The 22,593-nt window shown below is 33.1% G+C and overlaps 1 protein-coding gene across 2 annotated transcripts in view; it reads left to right on the top strand.

Moving 5' to 3' along the window:
- Positions 1 to 21,812, top strand: part of LOC106459128 (NADH dehydrogenase (ubiquinone) complex I, assembly factor 6-like) — a 45,337-nt gene extending 23,525 nt beyond the window's left edge. For both annotated transcript variants that reach the window (XM_013918714.2, XM_022385561.1), the window contains exons 4-10: positions 4,009 to 4,050; positions 5,962 to 6,018; positions 6,954 to 7,056; positions 9,751 to 9,884; positions 10,399 to 10,500; positions 13,999 to 14,055; positions 21,537 to 21,812. In XM_013918714.2, coding sequence (XP_013774168.1) covers positions 4,009 to 4,050; positions 5,962 to 6,018; positions 6,954 to 7,056; positions 9,751 to 9,884; positions 10,399 to 10,500; positions 13,999 to 14,055; positions 21,537 to 21,665 — 624 coding nt within the window. In that variant the 3' untranslated portion in view covers positions 21,666 to 21,812. The remainder of the gene's footprint in view (positions 1 to 4,008; positions 4,051 to 5,961; positions 6,019 to 6,953; positions 7,057 to 9,750; positions 9,885 to 10,398; positions 10,501 to 13,998; positions 14,056 to 21,536) is intronic.
- The last annotated feature ends 781 nt before the right edge of the window (positions 21,813 to 22,593 follow it).

Below are 22,593 nucleotides of genomic sequence, written 5' to 3'. Positions count from 1 at the left end.
TTCCCACAGATAATTCTCGGCAGTATCCATAACAAAATTAAGCAATGGCCTCTTTATTTAACTGTCTTTATCAAGCTTTGTACTTACTAATTAGCTCCTACATGCACCACAAAAACTGCATCTCTGCTAGCCCCTTTATTATATCTCCTGCTCTGTCAGTTATATCCTCCACCTGTGCAGCATTATCTGATCCTTTTCTCCCTATTTACCACACAGACTATACTATCCACATGCCTTGTCAAGGAATCACCTATAACTATAACCTCCATATCAACCCACATCCTTAATAATTTATTAGAACAACATATGTAACGTTAATAATAAAATGTATTTAGCCTGGTTTATATTATAACCTACCTACATCTATAACTATAAGCTGAATTTAAACTAATGGATCCAAGTTCAAGTAAAAAAGTTAATTCTTAAAACACCAAGAGACAATAAACTAGTTTTTAGATTGTATTTATTTAATTAAAAAATTTATTTATCCTGTTTTACAATTTACCAGTAAGTTGACAACAACTACTCGCCAATTTCAAAATAACTATTAGTGGATTCTAGTATAAAATGAGCTCTTTCTAATGCTTATATGCATGTGTATCTAGAACTGCATATATGTTATAAAGCTCAAGCAAAAGTGTAGAAAGTGGATGTGGCACCTCTCAGGGGTTGACAAAATTTATTACTTGTTTATGCCATTCAGCCAGAGAACTTTGAAACTTACATGTCAATAGGTCAAATAGACATACTAAAGTGTCTAGACATAATCTAGTTAATTATTTTTGTTAGTCATGACACTAATTGATTAAGTTGAACAAACTTGAATTAATGAAAAACAATAATAAAAAATTATAATGGCAATATTTCAATTACTTGGATAGTTGGAATAATCTAAAATAGTAATAACTTGAAACCCTAATTTTTATTAATTGATTAATTTCATTATCTGTGGCGCACTTGGATAGTTGTAATAATTGAAAATAGTATTAATTAGAAAAAATATTTTTGATTAATCAATTGTTTTATGTGACAGTAATTGATGCTCATAGGTAATCAAGTTAATTGCTCAGATTTTGTGATGATACATCTCTTATTGACAGTGACTTTACAGTGCGCAAACCACTGATGTGCTACTTAAAATAAAGTGATTGCTGTATCTTGTTATTGACTTACCCAAACTAAAGAAATCACACAATGTATCATATAACATTGATTTTTTTAAACTTTCACCACTTGAAACAGAAAATGTAATGTCTATGGTGTTTTGAGTCTGTTTTACTCCACCATATAATAATCTAAATTAATTTCACCTCTGGTTAAAAAGAAAAGAAATCTTTAACTTATATGTACAATCAGAAAATATAATGCATACTGATTTGTTCTTCACATTATTTGAAAAATATTTTTTACATTGACACACAGTGTTCCATTGGCCATATTTTCATTTACATTGACAGTATTCCATTGGCCATATTTTCATTTACATTGACAGTATTCCATTGGCCATATTTTCATTGTAAATTATCATTTTGTCTTAAGGAAGAGCTAGTAGAATGAGTAACTAAATCCTAAACTGTCTAGTTTCGAGTTCTAACAGAACATAACTTTTTACATGGATATTATAAATGTATCTTATTAAATATCATTTTTCTGCAAACATGTATGTTGAGATGCTAGAAACATAAAAATATAGTAATATTCAAGCTATCAACATTATACTTGTATTTCCCTAAAGAAATATATTCTGCAATAAGCAGTCATCACAAAATTAAAAACTTGCATCTAAAGTAATGTTTTGTACCTCAGTACTGATTTTAGTGCTCCTTGTCCATGTAAAACAACATGAGCTCCACATGGGCAAAGAGTATACCAGCTTCATATGTGATGCAGTCTCTCACAGGTGTGTTTTCTCTACATGGAGGTGGCACACTCCATGTGTGCTCTTCAGATGCTTTTGAAGAGTACTCACCTAGGTAATTTTACACCAGTACCTTTACCTACTCAATGTGGGATTCTAGCTGTAACTGTGAGATGTAATCATATCGGAAATTAATATTTTCCTACACTGAAAATATATTTCCAATAGATACTTACATCCTCCCACACTTACCACCAATTTTGTTGTTTTTCATGCCTAGTCTCAAAGGGAATATTGAATTCAACTGCATAGGGGGGTCAGCTGCAATACAAGGGTGTGTTGCACTTGTATTGGTGGAAGGTTGTTGCATGCTTAAATGAAGCTGAACCACGTGGTCTACATGTGTAATTAGATGCGAGTTCAAGGCACTAGAAGGAAGTCAAATCAAGAATAGCTGTAACTGTGAGAAGAGATAAGTATCTATCGGAAATATATTTTGAGTGTAGGAAAATAATAACTTATAGATTGCTATTTAAGGGTTACCTTCACCATTTTCAGTGTATTGTAAGTTTATGAACTATTTTAGTTTCTTCCATCCAGTTCCATTATTCAACCAGTATTTTATTTTTAGTCAGTAGCAATCTATACAGTTATAGGATCCCTAATGACCAATAGATTACCAGTAGCAGTCCATGTGGTTACTGAATCCCTAATAACCTTAAGATTACCAGTAGTGGTTCATGTGATTACAGTATCCCTAATGACATATGAGTCACAAAAATTCTCTCATTATTTTTATATAATCCCACTAACTGTTGTAAGGGTTTTCTTATATTCTTTACTTAAAAAATGAATGATTTTGTGTAATTTTTTCTTTGATTCTTTACACTGAACGATGTGTCTGATTTAAAAAAAATTATTCAGTATTATGGAGCATGTGGATACACTAGTTTTGAACAGTATACAAATAAGTCAGTATGTTTAAGGTTATTGGTGTTTATTTCATGATTTTCAAAATAACCATGCACCCAGAAGAGAAACAAGTACTCAAACAGTTCAAATTGCTTATAGATAACTCTCAAAAAATAATAAGTAATATTTATGAGAGACTGAAAACATCACAGTCGTTACATACCCTTATAAAGGACAAGAAAGAGAAGGCATGTAGTGTCTTTTAACTTGAAGCTGTCTGTTGTAACAAATAGATGTATATGTGTATTACAAACTTTGTGACATAAACACTTACATATGACATACTTCGTTGCTTTTATCTGTTAGTTTGTTTCTGAAATCCAACCAATCATACAGATGTGACATAAGCTTGTATTGTGGGTTCAGTTTTGTGAATTTGTTTCCTTTTATTCTTTCTTCAAGTTTGTTTCAGCTTTACAGTTTTTCTTTTTTATATAAACCTCCTGTTTGACTAATGTAAATCAGCTATCCAAGCCTACACCATAGCCAGTAAAGATATACAATTTTATACCCCAATTTTTGTTTCACTGTACTAATGGGCATATCTTAACATTGCTTTGTAGAAAGATTGTCTAGCCCAGCAGTGTGTGTGTATAATGCTAGAAGATAAGAAGTGTTTTCTGCTTTCAGATTTTCAAAATAAATATCACAATAACTGTAGACAGGACCTTCAGTGATCGATTACCATCAGAGGGGTGGTGAAACTGAAAAATATAGTCATGGTTAATTCTTAGATTTATTAATACAGTGTGTTTAATGTCAAAGAAGTTTTAACAATAATTTCATGTCTGTCGGTTACGGGGTCCATAAGAACATGCGAGTCACACAAACAAAATTAGTATGGCAGTTAATCTTTTTAATTGTTGCTGTCGGGTTATTATGTATTTTACATATAAATTAGTGATTTCACCAATGTGGTGATTTTTTTATGCCATGAATTAGTCTGTCAAAAATAATTTGTGTTAACAGAATGGTAGTAAAAAATATTGGAGGACTCATAACTGTAGATGTTTACCATTTGTTGAACTGTGTCGCTTTTAAAATTTTTTATGTGAATATCACTGTTTGTTAAACAATATATACTGCTAAAGCTAAAAGTAAATACTGGATTTCTAAATAACAGTAACATCATTGTGCTTGCTGTTATTAATTTTTCTTTGATTTTCATTTTATTACAGGGTCAACCCCCACAACAACCAATTGCTTTGGAATTAGCAAGGGTAATTTGTTTTAAACAACATTTTTGATTGTCGGTAAAAATAAGTATTGGAATTTTAAAAACTTGTATATGTTTGTTTGTCAAAGAGCTATAGACTTTCTATTAGGTGAGCTAGAATGTATAAAATAAAGTATATTTTCTGCTATTTCTACATATAAACACAAGTTTAGAACTGGGTAATTAGTGAAATTTGATAATTAATTTTCCCTTCAGACTTGAAGAGTTTGAATAGTTGAAAATAGTAATAATTGGAAACAAATTTTAATTAACCAATTATTTTTGTAAGTCATGACACTAACAGATTAAGCTGAACAACCATTAATTGATCAAAAATATTAATGAAAAATCATAATAACAATATCTTGATTATTTGAATGCTTGAAGTAATCAAAAACATTAATTTATATTTTTTATTATTTTCTTGACAATCTATTTAATCATAAATTTGATTAATCAATTATTTTACATGACACTAATTGATATAATCAGTACTCATGGCTAATATTGTTGAATATGGTACAAGAGTTGTTTTCTTTTAAAGTGTTTTTATTTGTGTCTGATTTCTGTAGATTAATCCAACTAGTTTTAACTGAAGTTTTGCAACAAGAGTTGTTTTCCTTTGAAGTGTTTTTTATTTGTGTCTGATTTCTGTAGGTTAAACCAACTAGTTTTAACTGAAGTTTTGCAACAAGAGTTGTTTTCTTTTGAAGTGTTTTTATTTGTGTCTGATTTCTGTAGGTTAATCCAACTAGTTTTAACTGAAGTTTTGAAAGTTCAAATACCCCTACAGACTTTATAAAACAAATTAAACATGTATGCAAATGATAGACATTTCTTTGTTGTTATTATTTTGAAGTTGCAAATTCTTATGTATAGAATTCTAGGTGTTTTCGTTATTGGCATGATTTAGAAATTTTATAGCCCCGAAAAATGTTTAAAACCACTTAAACATCAAGAATGAAAATTTGCTTCTAGTTTTGAAATTCCCCCTCCAAAAGGAAACAGGTTATTTCTGTAGGTTATTTTTTGTTGTTTTGGTCTTTACACACATTTACATACAAATAATCTGGTACAGTGAAGCCATGTAATAGAATATGTGTGGAAAAAGCACCCTCCTATTGGGCATCTGTCATTTTTCTTTTGCGTTAAAATTTGTGTTTCATAAGACTCCCATGGTAAACTTACTTGTAGGTATTTAAATGGTATATAAATTTGTAGGTATTGTAATGGAATACCTAGAGAATACAAGTAATGAAATAAGTACCACTATAATCAGGATAATTGAAATGAAATTCAGTCTTTTATTTTCATTCATAAAATTTGTCTTATAATTTCTTATGATATTTTCCTTTTAAAAAATATCTATAAATACTTTACAAATTCCCTTAAAAGATCCCTATATTTTTAGGGTTGGATGACAGCCTTTAAATCGAAGTTGAGGATAAAATTTCTTTTGAAGGTTCAGATAGGAATTAAGAATTGTAACTAATATGAAACTCAATTGATGTTATTGAATTAGAAACCTTATTCTTTAAATGCTGTGCAATTATATTGGTTTTTATTTATTTTTGAAGTAATGTTTTTGCAAAGAAGTACTTTGGACAGCAATCATTGTAATTATAATCTACTTAATCTTGTTTATGTAATCAGGCAAGATTGTTGGTGAAATAATTACATGAATCTACAGTAAACATTGAATAAAGTGTTAGAATTTACTAAAAATACTTGCCAAAAGTTATTACAATTTGTTTACATTTCTCTATGTCTTTTTAAACGGTATTCCATTGTGCGGTATTATTGTAGTAACATACTTTTTAAACGGTATTCCATTGTGCGGTATTATTGTAGTAACATACTTTTTAAACGGTATTCCATTGTGCGGTATTATTGTAGTAACATACTTTTCTTGCAGATCTTGAAATATCAAAAGTTAACAAAGGTTTGGTTTCAACGCATGGTTGACAGTAGAGTAAGTTTCACATTATTGTTTGGCATAATTCCTCTATTTTTGCAATTTTTTCACATAAAAAATTATAATAATATGGATATGCCAACAGGAAAATGATAAAAGAATTAATGTAGATTGGGATGAGTGGCAGGTGTTTCTTAATGACAAATTTAAGCAGAAGTGTGAACTAAATCACAATATTTCTTCCACCACCAATAATATAATAGGCACCTTGAAGAGATTGGACTTTGGACATACCTGGTTTATATTTTTTTATGACTTCCTTTATGAATTAATTGTTTAAGTTTCTCTAAATGAAGGAAATATAGAAAAAGAATTGACCCTATAATGCATTTATAATAAAAAAACTAATTATTTAAAATTTACTTGTTGAGAAATTACTACAGATCTTCCATTTTTGATAAGATTTAAGTTATTATATCAAAATGTTCTTTTCAAAGATCCATAGGCAGACGTTATGTTCATAATCTATAAAATAGAAACATTAAATAAATAAAAAAGTATTTTACATAAGTTTTGAAAGTTTCATAATTATAATAATAGTGTATATACATGCCTTTCCTAATTATTATTTAATCAGAAATCAAAATTGGATTTGTTCCAGGTCATGCGAGTATAAAACAACTCCAAGCTAATGCCCCTTTCATGCACTTTTTTTTATAATCCCTTTTATTTACTAATAGGAGCATATGAAATATATATGTATTTCTTAGACATAGTTATCAAAGAAATTTGCTAAAGAGCAAACTTTTATTTTCTCATTTTATTGGGTTATGCTGAGTAGTTCTTCCAAATGACAGGCAAGTGCAATTAGCATCCTGCATTGAAGTGATGTTCATAAAAATAAAGAGGAATTTTTTATCAGTTATATGGGTTCACGGCGTTGGTGGTACTTCACAGAACTATGTAAAATATGTTGTTGTTTTTTTCTTTAGGAAAGCCTGTTTTCAGAAACAGGTCACCAAACTATAGAAGAACTTGAAGATTATGCTGAAAGATCTGTTTCTTCTGTTTATTACTTAATTCTACAATCTATGGGTAAGTGAAAGGTCTGTTTCTTCTGTTTATTACTTAATTCTACAATCTATGGGTAAGTAAAAGGTCTGTTTCTTTTGTTTATTACTTCTACATATATTGGAAAGTGAAAGATCTATTTCTTCTGTTTATTACTTAATTCTACAATCTATAGCACAAGTCAAGAATAACTATTATGTGTAAAGAGGTAAGTTTCTATCAGAAATACATTTTCAGTGTAGGAAAATGTTAACTTTTCTGCCTATTATATAATTTTACATCTCCCAGTGAGACAGCAGTAAGTCTTCATATTTATAGATCTAAAATCTGAGGTTCAATTTTCCTTGGTGGACATAGCAGAAAGCCTTATGTGGCTTTGCTATAACAGAAACAAACACACTTAATTTTACAATTTGTGGGTAAGTGAAAGTTCTGTTTACTACTTAATTATACAATTTATGGGCAAGTAATTCATGAGCTTTGAAATATGTTATGCCTTGTCATTGCAACTTGTGTTGAAACTTCCTACTGTTTTTGACCTTGAAGTAGTGTTTGCTGTAAGATTCTTAGATGAAAGGTATATAATTGCATGTCTGAAGCAAGCATATTTTTGCTACCTTTAATTTTAGTTTTAAACAAATGGTATTATTTGCAGTTAAGTGTTAAAACCATCTCCCAAAACCCTCCTCCAATTAATGATGAGTTCATTAACTTAAATTTTATAGATAGTAATACATCTATACTGTTTTAAATGTGTATTGATGGTATATCAGTATTAAAATTAATAATAAACATTTCAGCCAACAGTTTTCACCAGGACCAGATATAAAGTAATTTAAACAAAATTTTTTCTTCCTAAATTTAAAAAATTTTTGCACCTTCAGATTTAATCATGTTCTTTCTTCTTTTTGATGATGTTGATTTAAATTTTGAAGAAAGCCAATTTACAAAAATGTTGGATTTTATTGTCTTTCTTTTTGTCTTTTCAATGGCTTGAACCATTTTTCTATTTTTATCACATTATTACAATCATACTTCTTTAAATACAAGATTTCTAGAATAATACAAAAAAATTCTAATCCTAGACACCAAAATCTACAAGTTCACTTGTCTTAGGCCTAACATTAATTAAGCCTATGATCTATATTTGATAAAAGAGATAAGTTAACTATAACTTGTTTTTTAGCTTTTGTTTAGTTAGGGATAAACTTTACCATACTTAATACTATCAATAAATAAACTTATAATGTTATTCTACAACCTAATGTGAGATCTTTTTTAAAAACTTTGATAAGTTTTTAATTTTTATGCTACAAAATATCTATTTAAGTTTATTTATGTCTGTTGGAATAAAGTGTGGCACGTACACACTGAGATAGTAAGGTACATGCTCGTTTGCAGGACAGATGAAAACTGAGTTTTACTATAATAAATTGATAACAAGGAACCCACTTTAAAAACACTTTATCATATATATGATATTACCTGCTTTTGAAATGTGAAACCAGCAAATAAGATTGTAAATTTTAAGCAAGTATGTTTATTATGCCATGAGACTTCGAAAAAAAAATGAAAAATATTTTTTCCACTACCAGTTCTTGTCATTATTATCATTAAGTTATAATGGAAATTGCCTATGGTCATAGCTTCCAAACTCATTGGGGATATTCCATCTATCAGACATGATCCAAACATATGTGTCGAGCTAGTTAGCAATGTATTAATATGACATTTTTTTTAAATGACATGGGTCAAGTGAGAAACAAGCAAAATTTATTATAAACCTGTAGCCTATTGGTTAGTATGCTCAGACTGAATTTAAGGGTTCATAGTTTGCATCTCTTTGAGTGAAAAATGTGCTCTGCACTGTGGGGTCATTGATGCATTATAAAAGTTGTGGGCAAATCCTACTAATTAGTCAGATTAATGTAACCCAAGAGTGGTGGTAGTTCCTGTTTACTAGTTGCCTTGCCTCTAGTCTATACATTCAAAACTGGGATGGCTTTGCAAGATACCTCTTGTGAGCTTTGTATGAAAATTCTAAACAAACACATTTTTTTCAATTTATGGCACAATGACTACCTTCAACTTGATGTATCCAAATTGCTAGTATCTTCTGATAAAGAGAACTTCAGTATAACACTTTAACTTTTACTAAAAATTTTGTGCCCACCCAAATTTATAGCTTGTTGATGAAGTGAATAACAGCTGAATGTCATGGAGAATGTCACCACAAAGCTACACTTGTATTAATGTGATGTTATTGGAGATGACATGGGCTGAGTGAGAAACAAGCAAAATTAACTATAAGCCTAACTGAATTAGTACCAGTTAATCACTAGTTACACAAACATTTGTTGTAACTCAAACCATTCATATTGTTAATTTTACAGTACTATTTGATTGAATTTGACAATTGGCAAGTAGTTATTTTGAATAAGTTTTATAAGTACATTTATATTTTTTTTTTAGGAAAGTTTTCGCATGATGGCTTTTACATGCTCTTTATTCCATAGTATGCTGATTTACAAAGCTCAAACAAACCAGAACATGGTGTAATTTTTCTACAGTGGTAAAAAGTTAAATTCATGTAGTGTATGTCAGCTAGATTTTGTTAGGACAAGAAAAGCAGTCAACTTAAATGTTTTCATTTATTTATTTAATTTTAATACGTTGTCTCTCTCAGGACATATTACATGTAAGCTCCCTTATTGCCAGGAATAAAAGACCTTCAGTGTGACCATGCTGCTAGTCATCTAGGTAAATGTCAGGGGATTACTAACCTATTACGTGGTGTTCCTTTTAATGCATCTAGAGGACGAGTCTACCTTCCTACTGATGTGCTCATTAAGGTCTGTTGGCATCATATATACTTTCATAAAGTCATTAGAAAAATAATTTATGGTGTGTGTGTGTGTATGTTCTCCAAATTATTTCATTATGGATTGCAAAACAGAAGGGTTTAAAGGCTTCCTGATCTGTGGCTTAAAGTAGAATTCCACAACTAACTTTTCAAGGAGAGTATGTTATTAATAGCATCTGTAGTTCAGAGATAAAGGTTAAATTTAATCAAAACTAGTTTACTGGTATTTTTTCAAAACATTTAATACTTTGATATATTTATAAACTAAACAGTGAAGCTGTATCTAAAGTAGGAGTTGGACATTCAGATTTTTTTGCACATAAGGTCTTGTATCCATGCAGTATCATTGTGTTTCTTCCCTATTTCTGTGAATTGATTACTGTTTCCAAGAATCATGTTTTAACATATATTCTAGATTATAACTGGCTTTGAAAGATTGCTCTTGCTATTGATCTAAAAAAAAAAAATATTTCAACCTCTTTTTTTTTATTTCCTGTTAAAAGCACAAAGTTTCTCAAGAGCAAATTCTTCAAGGATCCCAGGAAAAGTCAGTAATAGATGTTGTCTATGAAATTGCCTCCTTAGCACATCAACATTTAGAGACTGTGAGTATGAATTTCTTTGTAAAATTTTGTTTTCTTCTATAAAAAGTTTAGACCACATATTGAGCCTTTGCTTGTGGTACTGTGGTTGCATTCAATTCACTCTTTCAAGACTAATTATTTTTCTTGTTTTTGTGAGTGTTATCTTGGAGTATAATAATTTGCATCTGCAGAGAAAGATTAGCCTATTTTGTATGTTGTTCTTATTTTTTGAAAAAGTACTTAACTTTCAATGCAGAAGTTACAGTTTTAGAGGTAACATAAAGCATAGTGAAATTTTATTGGCATTTCTACTCCCAACAAATGACAGGTACATCTGTATTACTACTAATTTGGCATTTTCAAACCCTCGGGTGACTGGTGTATCTGTATTACTACTAGCATTTCCTCTTACTCTTTTTACAGATTTTTGTTTGTTTTAAATGCACAAGAAAATGACAAGAAAGATTTTTGTCTGATGTAATTTAAGTACAAACTAAGGCTAATTTGTACACAATGAGTTAAGAATTCTAATAATTTACCATTCTCTGACATACTTTTTTCATAATAACACAAATACATATTTGAATATAGTTTATTCTTTCCTTTTGTTCTTTTCTAACTAGTTAGATATTTCACCATTTACTTGAGTGAAAACATCAACTTTTTTTTCCGAAAGTTATATATTTTTCATGAAAGGTGTAGGTTGTGTTTTAATACATATAGGAATTTAATAACAAAATAGTTTTAAAAGCCCAACATGAGCCTTCAGGTTAGTGCTAAGTCAGTTTTTGTAGTGGGATCTGAAAATGTTGGATGGTTTCAATGAGAATGTAGCAATATGCCTCTTTAATAAATCTGTTAAGTTCCTTCTAGATAGTTTAAAGAACACCTTTGTGGTTTAAATAGAATTATGATTTGGTGATTTGACAAGTTTAAGTAGGCAAACTAGTAAATTTTAGTTCTGTTTCAACAAGTTTTTACTCCCCTGTAAACAGTATATTTTTTATTTTCAAAAATTTTGCAAGGTTAGTTTTACATTTGCTATGAAATTATCAACTCTTGGAAATATAATGATCCAGTGTTTGTTCAACATGACTTTATTTAGAGATTTTTATTACTTCAAGTATTTGATTACCTTGTGCTAATGGCAGGGCTTAATATCTCTCAGCTGTGAACGTAGCTAGAACCAGAGAATTAAACAGTTGTAACCTATCTACCTCACCATTAAAGGAAACAGAGTGGTTTTAGCTGTATTTTTAGTTTGTCGACATGAAAGCCACTGAAGTTCTAGTATGGTGAGCAAATGATCCAGTTGCAATTTTGGAACATTTGGGAGCAAGCCACAAATCTAAGAATTTTTTTATTGTTTCTTTTGATGTTATTTTCATTCCTGATAATGTTTTGATGTTATATTGTGTTTAGTTGAAAGTTTACAGAAAATAGTTTCTATGACGAAACATCAGGTAAAGATCGTTTATGTTGAGCTAGCTAGCCTGCAACAGTAACCTATTTGGGTGACACATATCGTTTTTTTTATTAAATATATTATTAAGTTTATTGTATTGAAACAAAACAACATGCAATATAAGAACTTTTTAGTTATTGAAAATAATCTATTGGATATTAATTGATCTCAACCAAAACTATTGTTGCCAAAATATCACAGAACAACTATTGATGAAGATAACAATGGTGAAATTTCAACTCATAGTCCACTAATTAGTATTCGTCAGTCATGCTGTGTTTGTATGTCATATTAGTGGGAAAATGAAGTATACAAAGAAATATATTAATTAATATTAAACAAGTTAAAACCAATTGTACACATAGATATAATTTTCTGACCAGTAATAAAAGGCATAGAATACCTAAGATTAAAGAAGTATTTTTAATGTTTTTCCAAAAAAGTGTAATAAATTTTGAAAATATCAAAACCTAAAAAAACTTTTACAAATACTAAATTAGATCATTATTTTTTGTTTTCACCTGCAAAAACTATATACTATTTATAAAATGTTCATCGAGTTTCATAAAATTTGGTTAAGTATTTTAAGTGTGAGAACAAAAACATTAGAGACTAGTTGATTCCTGTAAATGGTCAATCCTGCACATTAAAAATGCAAGTCACATACTGCCTAACATGCAGAAGATATGTTTAAATTCCATACATACTGTGTTCCTGGAAAGAATTAACAGGTTTCACCAGAGGACTGATAATCAAGACTCCTATAGTGCATCTACTGTAACTGATACTACACGGAATGCTAATCCTTTCAAAAACATAATTTTCTAATGTAGTGTTAACATGGACTACAAATGATAGCATATCAAAAACAAAAAAGAAGATAATCATGTTAAAATGTGTTTAAAAATTAAGCATCACGGTAAAAGGAATGAGAAAGACAACAAAATGTGATGAGTGTTCAATACTGAACTAACAATGAGTATGAGAAAGAAAACCTTAAAATAAAACTGTGAAACAAAGGTAGATGAACTATAATAGAGCTATTCATCCCCATGAGAATCACAGTTGCCTCCACAGTGGTGCAATGGCCACAGACTGTGGACTCAGAACTAGTAAAATGTGACCTGATCAGGTAAGTCCAGAGAGCCTAGATGTCACTGATTGATACTCACAGAAGGTAGCAGTGTTTTCATTTATCTCTTCACCATTTGTATATCTATTTTCCTGGATTTACACTCAAGATAAGTATTTATATGAAACCATTGCTCTGAATCTAATGTAAAATATATTAGTCATTATTTCTTTTTATGCATTATTTCTGCAGAGACACATATACTGTTTTTCTATAGTTTCTTCTTTTTCCAAACAATTTTCAATCGACTGCCATTCCTTAATTTCTTGGCAGATTGACTTGAAATGTAGTAAGGTTATACCTTGGTCCAATATGCCCAGACTGCTATGTCTTCTTTTTGATTTAGGCCTTTTTAAGGATTTTATGGAATCAAAGGCCAAATAACCCAAAAATGTTTATTTTCAGCTCCTGAGCAGTCATATTTACAGCAATCAAGATGAAAATTGATACAAATAAAAAGTTACATGTGCCCAACACATCGAACTACAAAAAAGTTGGATTTGCCCATTTTGAGTCTTTTGTTTCTTTTTTTAGGGGGGTCAAAGCTCAGAAAGAAACACAGTTTTGAGGTTTTTTGGTCAATTGCTTGGCCACATTTTGCTAAATTTACTTGGAATTTTATGCAAAGATACTTTCTTGCTGGTCCCAAGCAGTGATATAGGCAGTTTTTAATTTTTTTGTTGTCAAAAATGGCATAGAACAGACATGTTGTATTTGCCCGTGAATGTTGGCCTCTTTAATTCTCTTTACACTTTCATATTTTTTGCAGGTGTAATCTTATATTAGTAGAAAATAGTTGTGTTATTTTGAATTAGTATCAAATCAGGGAATTTTCAGCATAAGAAAGAAACAATTTGTAATGTCTACTAGTTTTTATTGCTGTGTAGGTTAGGTTTTACTTTCTGTTTCCTTTCTGTTCCAGGCTAGGTCTTTCAAGAAAGATGTTCCACCAGCAGCAAGAGTTGTATTCCTTCCAGCAGTAAGTATATTCCGTACATTATTCAATAAATATATAAAATGATGACTCACAATCTTCTTCTCTTAAAAAAATACTTTTATGTTTTGTTTGGATATGTTATGTTACATACATTTAGAAACACAATTTGCATTTCAAGTTTAGACCTAGTTGTTCCTAGATTTGGCTGTTTTTAATCTGCATTTGTATGTGGTATGTGCAATAATTCATAAATAAGTCATTATTCAATTTCCATGACTCCAATTGAGAGTTTGCTTAGATGGTAAATTTAGTGTGTAGACAAAATTACACCTTCAAATATTAAATAGGAAATTCCCTCCACCCACAAGATTGGCTATTCTCGTCCAGTTCTGCCCTCTATATGCAATTTTTTTTATTTATGCATGCCACAAGCCTTCTGCTACCCCTATTGGAATCAAATGATTCCAACATGTCTCTCATGTAAATTATTATGCTTCACTTTTCCACCAATAGGAGCATGACAGATGTGACTCTCTCTATATGCCTTTATCGAACTATCACTTATTGTTTGGCAGTACTTGTGCTCCGACGTGTTCCTTTTTGTTTGTTTAAAGTTTCTTGTTCGTTTTTAGTATGCTCTCGAAGTGGTCTTCATTTATTTTCACTTCTAGTTTCTATTAAGACTGATTCTTAACTTCACTTTAATCCCAGTTTATTACAATTGCATTGTTATTTATTCTTTCAATTATTGGTTGACTCTTCCTTATTATAAATTTCGAAGTTCATGTTCCCACTTCAGGGGTCACACCTGTGACTAGCACTATGCCTCAGGTGCAGGTGACCCGGCAAATGATTTATCCTCGTTTATTTGACGGGAGATTGAATATTACATGGGTCAACCTCTGTCTCCAAACCTTTCCCCATTTCCACCCGAACAGGTAGACAAGGACTTGGATCGCCTATTTCCACCTCCTGATTTAGCCATGCTTTCCCATGCCCTGCCTGAGGAGTCAGTTAGGCCTAATACAATCTTTTTGGATTTCGTTTCTCAGGTATGTCACATTTTATCCCTTTCCCCTATTTCCTATGAACCACGTCTTCCTGATCAATCTATTTGGTTTCCCCCTCCTCGGATATTCAGGTACATGCTGACAAATTCCCTTACAATTAAGTGATGGGATTAGCATGTCCTCCCCCCCCATGGACTTCGGATCAGTTTGCTCTTGCATATCATCATGCAGACTAACCTTTTCTGAACCAACAATTATTAGGTTTTATTTTGCCTGTTTGGGGTGTGCAGCTCCTGAATCTCCTGTAAGTCTGACCAATTTTCTCACCTTCGTCTTACCCTCACAATTCTTTTACGTTATCTCTTTACTATTCATCTCCTCTCTGAGGCTCTCCATCAAAATTCTGAGGGGTTTTGTGGGGGACTTCTTCTCCCTTCTTTCCTCCACATTTGTTGTCTTTGGCTCTGGTTTTACATACATGGTTTCTCTGTTGTTGGGACCTTCTAGGTCATGATGCAACCTTAACTTGCATCCCTTTACCATCATCTTATCTTCTGGATTTACATATGGCCCCATTTCTGTGGTGATATGTCTTTGGAATCACGAGTTGCAATAGCATAACAACAACAGTCTACCCTTTCCAACCTTGTTGCCCGATTGTCTCAGTCAGAGCTCAGTATGGCACCTGTTACCATTTCCTATCCCTCCCCTTCCCAACCCTTACCTGTATCTTCTTCTCAGGGTGCCTCATCTCATCATTTTCTTCGATTATGCTCATCCTATCACCAACAATATTGGTGACTAACCAGTGGGTACTGGTTCAGTGGGAGCTCAGCTTTCCGATTTTCTTCATCACTAGCATCCTTTTGTCAAGGATCATTGGGTTCTTCATGTTTTATTGGAAGGACTCATAATCCTGTTTTTCCCCTCCTCCCATGTCTCCTATACCCATTTTCTTCCCTCTGCCTTGGGATTCTATGACCAGCCAGCATCTGTCAGAGGTGGTTCAGGAACTACTATCTCAACAGGCTGTTGAACCTGTTCTGCATCCTTCACCAGGTTTTTATTCCAGACTCTTTGATGTTCCCAAGAAAAACAGAGATTGGAGGCCTGTCATTGATTTGTCTCACCTCAATCGCTTCATTCAACTGCCCCATTTTATCATGAAGTCATTTCTCATTGGTCATTATCTGTGGGCTTCTGGATGACCAAGATGGATGTCACCAATGCTTATCTCCACATCCCTATGTCACCACGGTCTTGTTTGTACCTTTGGTTCATCCATCACAGGATGTTTTATCAATTTCATGCCCTCCCCTTCAAGGCTTGCTTCTGCCCCTTATGTTTTCTGTTGGGTGGTCAGAGCTTTTGTTTGCCATCTTCCTGCTCTGGGGTTGCAATTTCACCATTATATGGATGACTGGCTCATTCCCAACTGTAGTCGGCCAGCCATACTTGTCAGCTCCTTCTAGTGGCTGCTCAGGTAGACTGGTTAATTAAATTGGAGAAATCCTTCCTCCAACCTACCTCATATGCCATCCACTTGGGTGTCTTTTTCAACACTCATCTGAGTCAGGCCCAACCTTCACCTCTATGATTTTGCTTGTGAGGTTCTATCACTTTTGGGGATGAGGTCTTCAATGGTGTCACATATACGATCTCTTCAGTGGGCTCTTCACAATCAAAGGAATCTAGCTTGGGATCCCTTGTCAGCTCCCATTACTCTTCCCCTACCCTGATGGATGATCTGTATTGGTGGATGGACAAGGCCCATATGTCAGCATATGTCCCGCTTCCTCCTCTTCATACAGATTTACATCTTTTCACAGATGCATCCATTCAAGGCTGGCGTGCATGAGTCAATCACAAGGAGTCCTCTGGTCAACATTCTCGTGCTTCTCGTGGTCCAATGGGCTTAGAATCATTTCTTTCCTCTCCCCAGACATAGTTTGTTGATGACTCATTCCAACAATTATACAGTGGTACCACATATCAATCACCAAGGGGCCACCGGTTGAGATCTCTTTGTTTCCCAACTAAATATATCTGATGGAGAGGTCTTTAGATCCCTTTTTTCCAGTGACTTTGCAATCAATGGGGTTTTCCCCCACGTAGATGCATTTGCCACATAGCTCAATCATAAGTTAACCCTATTTTGGTCCCCGGTACCTCATCCTTGGACTCTGGTTGTTGATGCCTTCAGCCAGGATTGGTCCCACAAATTCCTTTATGTTTATTCTCCTATCTGATCACTTCATTGGGTGATCTCTCTCATCCATACCACTCTGTGTCGAGTCCTTCTGATCACCCCATATTGGCCAGCTCAACCTTGGTTTCCACAATTACAACATCGGCAACTTTTCCCTGCAGTACCTCTTCCTTTGTCACCCTCCCTTCTTCGTCAGTTGTGGTCACCAGTTCTACATCCAGCCATTCATGCCTGGCTTTTATCCGGTCCTTGGCAAGGAGATCAGGTTTCTTCCATTGAGTAGCTTTCCTTTTAGCTCATTCCATACATCCTTCTTCGATGGAGGTGTATCAGCACAATTGGAAAGTGTCCCACAGTTGGTCTGTGACTCTGGGATTCCCCGCTGACCAACCTACTGTGGCTTGAGCAGCAGAGTTTCTCACAGGGTCTTCGGTCTCCTTGCTCTCAGGTTATTGGACTGCCTTATCCCATACTTTTTGTTTTTCCCAATACTGTTGAGTTTGTGCTTCCCCTGTCCTTACTATGTTAATGGATTCCTTCCGGATTAATGTGGTCCTCCATTCCCTCACTTCACCTCCATTTGAAACACTTTTCTCGTGTTCCATATTTCACCTTTCCCTTAAAACGTACTTCCTTCTCCTCTTAGCCTGTGGACATCAAGGTCTGATTTCTTTACCATTGCTGTTTCACATAAATTTTACCACCCTACATATCTTCTCCTTTATCTGGATCATTCCTTTCTCCCAGTGACCTTGGTGGCTAGGGAGGGTAACTCCTCCTTTTTGTCTATTTCCCTCCCTTCTGTTTCTCATCTCTACTCTCATCCTGATTCAGATAGTCTCCTATGTCCATTCCATACTCTTTGTTGTTATATTGTCCACACAGCTTCCTTCCGTGGTACCTGTTCCTGACTCTTTATTCCTTGGCAATCTTCCTTTGTTCGGGATCTTTCCCCTTCTACTCTCGCCAATTGGGTTCGACTTTTGATTCAATTGGCTTATTCCTCCTTGTCTTCTTCCTCCCAGAATTTGTTCCAGGTGTCTTCTCAACAGATTCAACACCTCACCTTTTCCCTCGCATCTTGTCTTTGTCGGCCATTGGAGGAAATCCTACAGTCGGGCATGTGGACTACACCTAATATGTTCATCTCCAATTATTTACACCATATCACGGTTTCTTCATTTTCATCTTCCACCTGTGGCTGTTCTTCAGGCTCCTGTGTAACTTTGACTGAGTAAGTTTATACATTTCTTTTCCTTTCAGGGGCTCTTGCTTCATATACTCATTATATGGATCCCACTCTGTGGCAAGTGGTGCCTGACCAGGTATTCTTCAACTTGAAATCTGCACTGTACAGCCATGTTGACTCATGTTTAATTTTCCATGGCTTTGCAATGCTCACTGTTGAGATGGGGTGTTCCACAAGATCGCTTGTAGCTGAATAACTTTGCGATGTAATTGCTTCATAAACTTGCCTGTTCTGGACCATACCACCCATAGACTGCATGGGTAAAGCAGAAGGGGATAGCTGCCCATCCCTGCCATGCCTTGTATTGAATAAATCAATATGGTCTACTTTTCAGAATAGGGTTTCCTGGTCTCCCATTACACTGTGTGAATTTCTCCAGACTCTTCACCACGTTCTCACCCCTTTCTTCAAGTGGGATATAGGAGTCCTTACCACTTTTCAGTTCCCAGCTGCTGGGGTGGTCGACCATGAAGGCACCCTCCTGAATGGGTTCCACATAAAGATGGCTATAACCATTCAGTGCAGAGTAGGATGGTGGTGTTCTGTGAGTGTAGATGATGTGCTATCCTCCAATATGCAATATACACTCACAAAGGAATGAGATGTCAAATTACAGTTCACCCCTTCAATTGGGAACCCTCATCCTACCCCCACATGGATGTCTGTACACTGTGGCTAGGTTTTGGATTTAGAATAGAACCAAGCAGTATAATTCCTCACACATGTTTATGGTTGTCTATATTTCTCCCTCGATCATACTCCTGTGTTGTTGAGGTAAGGGGGATTGTTCTGGTTCTGTCCTTTTGCTATTTTGAGGATGTTATTGGTTTTTGGATAGCTCTGATCGGTTTTACTGTTGGGGGAGTTAATTTATATTATATAAACATCCTTTTGATACTGGATGTTGGGTCCCCAGATTGATAGATCAAAGCTAACATGCACGTATCATGCTCAGGGGTCAAAGTGGTTTTAGATTCCCCTCAGTCTTTTGAACTTGAGGTGAAGATGGTATGATCATCATCCTACCCCCACATGGATGTCGGTTTCCAACAGCATGGGCTTTGGATGTAGTTGACTCACTGAGTATGGTCCATTACACCCTAGACACTCTACACTTAGGGGCACATCCATTGTTTCACCCACTTTATACTTTGTGGATTGAGTTACATTTATATTTACATGGTTAGGCTCACTATCCTGCCACAGTTCTCTCCCACTTGGATGTGCTCCTCTCTTTTTTTTCCACCCTTATCTTCTACACGTTTCACGGATGAGTATACCTGGTTCAGAAGTGGTGAGGTTCCTCTCATCAGATCTAACTCTCTTATTTCCAGGGGTATCTTTCAGACACTTTTGGGGGGTTCTTTGGTCATTCCCTTGCACTAGTCCCACCACCTAATCAATGTGGGATTTTAGCTAATCTTGTGAGAAGAGGGAAGTACCATATCAGAAGTTATAATTTTCCTATACTGAAAATGCTATTTCTATTAGGTACTTCCCACCCTTCCTCTGGTGCTTACGTCTTCTGCCAATCCTCAAAGTTGTAGTTTGGTAGAGGTGTATAGAGGAAGTCACGTGCATCACATGAATATGTCACGCTCCTTTTGGTGGTGAAGTGATGCATGATGGTTTACATGAGAGACATGTTGGAATCATTTGATTCCAATTGGGGGAACGGAAGGCTTGTGGCATTAGTGAAGAAAACATTTGCATAAAGAGGGCAGCACTGGCTGAGAATAGCTAATCTTGTGAGGAGGAGAGTACTTATAAGAAATACATTTTGAGTATAGGAAAATTATAACATCCAGTTGGTTCTATAAAGATAGAACTTCCTTAGTTGGGCTCAAGCCTGCATCGTATTAGGTTGATATTCAGTTAACTGTCTATTTACAACTTAATTGCTTTCAAACTGTATCTGCAAAGCTATTAGGTCTGAAATTTGTGGAGGTGATTAAAACAGATTTTAAAACTGTAAATCCATTTTTATTGGCATTAGCACAGAAAGATTGAATTCTTGAAATAATCAGCAGCTATAGAGACTAATTATTATATACATTTTACCAAACAAAGTACCTAGAGCTTGTTTAGTTCTCAAAGGAATTACACTTTTGAATTTGGCTTCAAAATGTATGAAAAGAAGTAAGTGGCAGAGCATCAGAGCTCTTCCGAATAACATTTGAACTCATAATATATTTGTTGAAATTATCCCTACCAAGAACATTTCTTTCTTGGAAAGGCTTTTCTGAGATTAATCATAAGATATTAAAGGCTTCTTTATTCCAGCCTTATTATATTAGTTAGAGCCTGTATCTAAGCTATAGTTCAAGCATCAGCCATAATTAGTTTTCACTTTTTCAAAAACTTTAATAATTTGTATATAAAAATTGTGTTTGTAGTCATTGTATATATATATTCTTTAAAAGTTTAACAACTCCATAAAGTGTGTTGTTATGTTGGCAGGAAATAATATTATAATTTAAATTCTTAAAGTATTACTGTAGTGAGACAAACAATTGTTTTTGTTTAAGTACTTTGGAATCCAGAATGTTTTTTCACATTTTAAATTTAAGTAAACTTAAAGAAATGAGTGAAGTGTATTTTACATGTTACTATGTAATAAGTAAAATTCATCTATTGTGTTGTTTAACTTTCTTTTAGTGAACAAAATCTTCTAGCATATTAGATAATTTAGTGAGTGGTAGTAATTTAATTTTAGTCATAAGAAAAATGTTTTAGTTTGGTAACTTTGTGATGCTTAAGAATTTCTTTTCTTTAAAATCCTGATATTAATATTATAATACTCAATATTAATTTTCTTGTCTAGTAACTTATTAAAAGTCCCACAATACTCTTCAGAAGTAATCTAAGTAAATTTGTACTCTTTTCAATGAGTTATAATAATTAGATTTTTTACACAAAAAGTTATAATAAGAATAGTATATTGGAGATGGAGATCATGTAAAATGGATTTTAGAATTTTTGTTTTGTTATTTTAGAGTATGAAATAAATAGATTGTGGCAGTAGTTGCATGCACTATTTTTTGTATGTTAACAGGTTGCTTGTGAAAGTTATCTTAAGAAACTACAAGAAGCCAAGTTTTGTGTTTCTCATCCACAACTACAGCAGAGGAATGGACGTTTGCCTTTAATCTTATGGTGGCATAAACTAAAGAGAACATTTTAAGTAACAGAAAATATAAATTCAGAATTTTTTAAACTTTGTTTTATTCTGTAGAATTTTGAAATTCCGTTTCTAGTTTTGTAGCAGAATACCCTTAAAAGTAATAAAATAACTTGAAGATATGAAAATAAATGTTCTGATTATTATTTATCAGTGTAAAAAGTTTGAATTTTTGTAGATGTTATTAAAACTTCTTCAGAATACAAAACTGTGTTTCCTCAAGTAAAATTTCCATTAAAGAAATAGTGCTTGTTTCCAGTAATTTTGAACATTTTGATCCAGACAGTTTTGAAATATAAACAACTTGAAAGGATGAGAGAAACTTGCACCTGAAAGTGGCTTACCTTGGAATTTTATTTAAGTTTCCCATCTCCTTCAGAGATTTCATTTATTCTGCTATAGGATACTGCTAATAAAACTTTGTATTTAATATTTCATTGACTTAATGTTTGCATCAATATATTTGTGAGATTTTTATGAGAACTAACAAAGTAAGTTAGAAATTAGTTCAGCTATTTAAGTATGATTTCTTGATTTTGATAAACTCTTTCACTTTTTACTAAGGTTTGTAAAGTAGAGTTTATCCAACCTCTCATAGATATAAGTATTGAAAATATACAACACTTGCTAAGTAGCACCAAGAGTAATCCATAAGTATTTGATTATTCTTGACCTCCAATATTGAATTGTTACTAAAATTTATAAAAAAAAGGTTAAGTTCTCATATTTTTCTAAAGTTATACACATAAAATTGGTGTTATTACATTCTACCAATAAAAATAATTGATATGAAAGAAGATAGCATGAGTTTTTCACAGTGATATAATCATTAAAATAACATTTTTATATCTTTAGAGTTATTTCAGACAATCTGAATACCCTAATACCATGTTCAAAAATTTAATTGTAAATTTTATTCGTTTGAGTGTTT

This window comes from Limulus polyphemus, unplaced genomic scaffold, assembly GCF_000517525.1.
Source record: "Limulus polyphemus unplaced genomic scaffold, Limulus_polyphemus-2.1.2 Scaffold564, whole genome shotgun sequence".
In the NCBI taxonomy this organism is placed as follows: Eukaryota; Metazoa; Arthropoda; class Merostomata; order Xiphosura; family Limulidae; genus Limulus; species Limulus polyphemus.
Note: the sequence above shows the minus strand (reverse complement) of the source record. Positions and strands in the feature narration are given on the sequence as shown.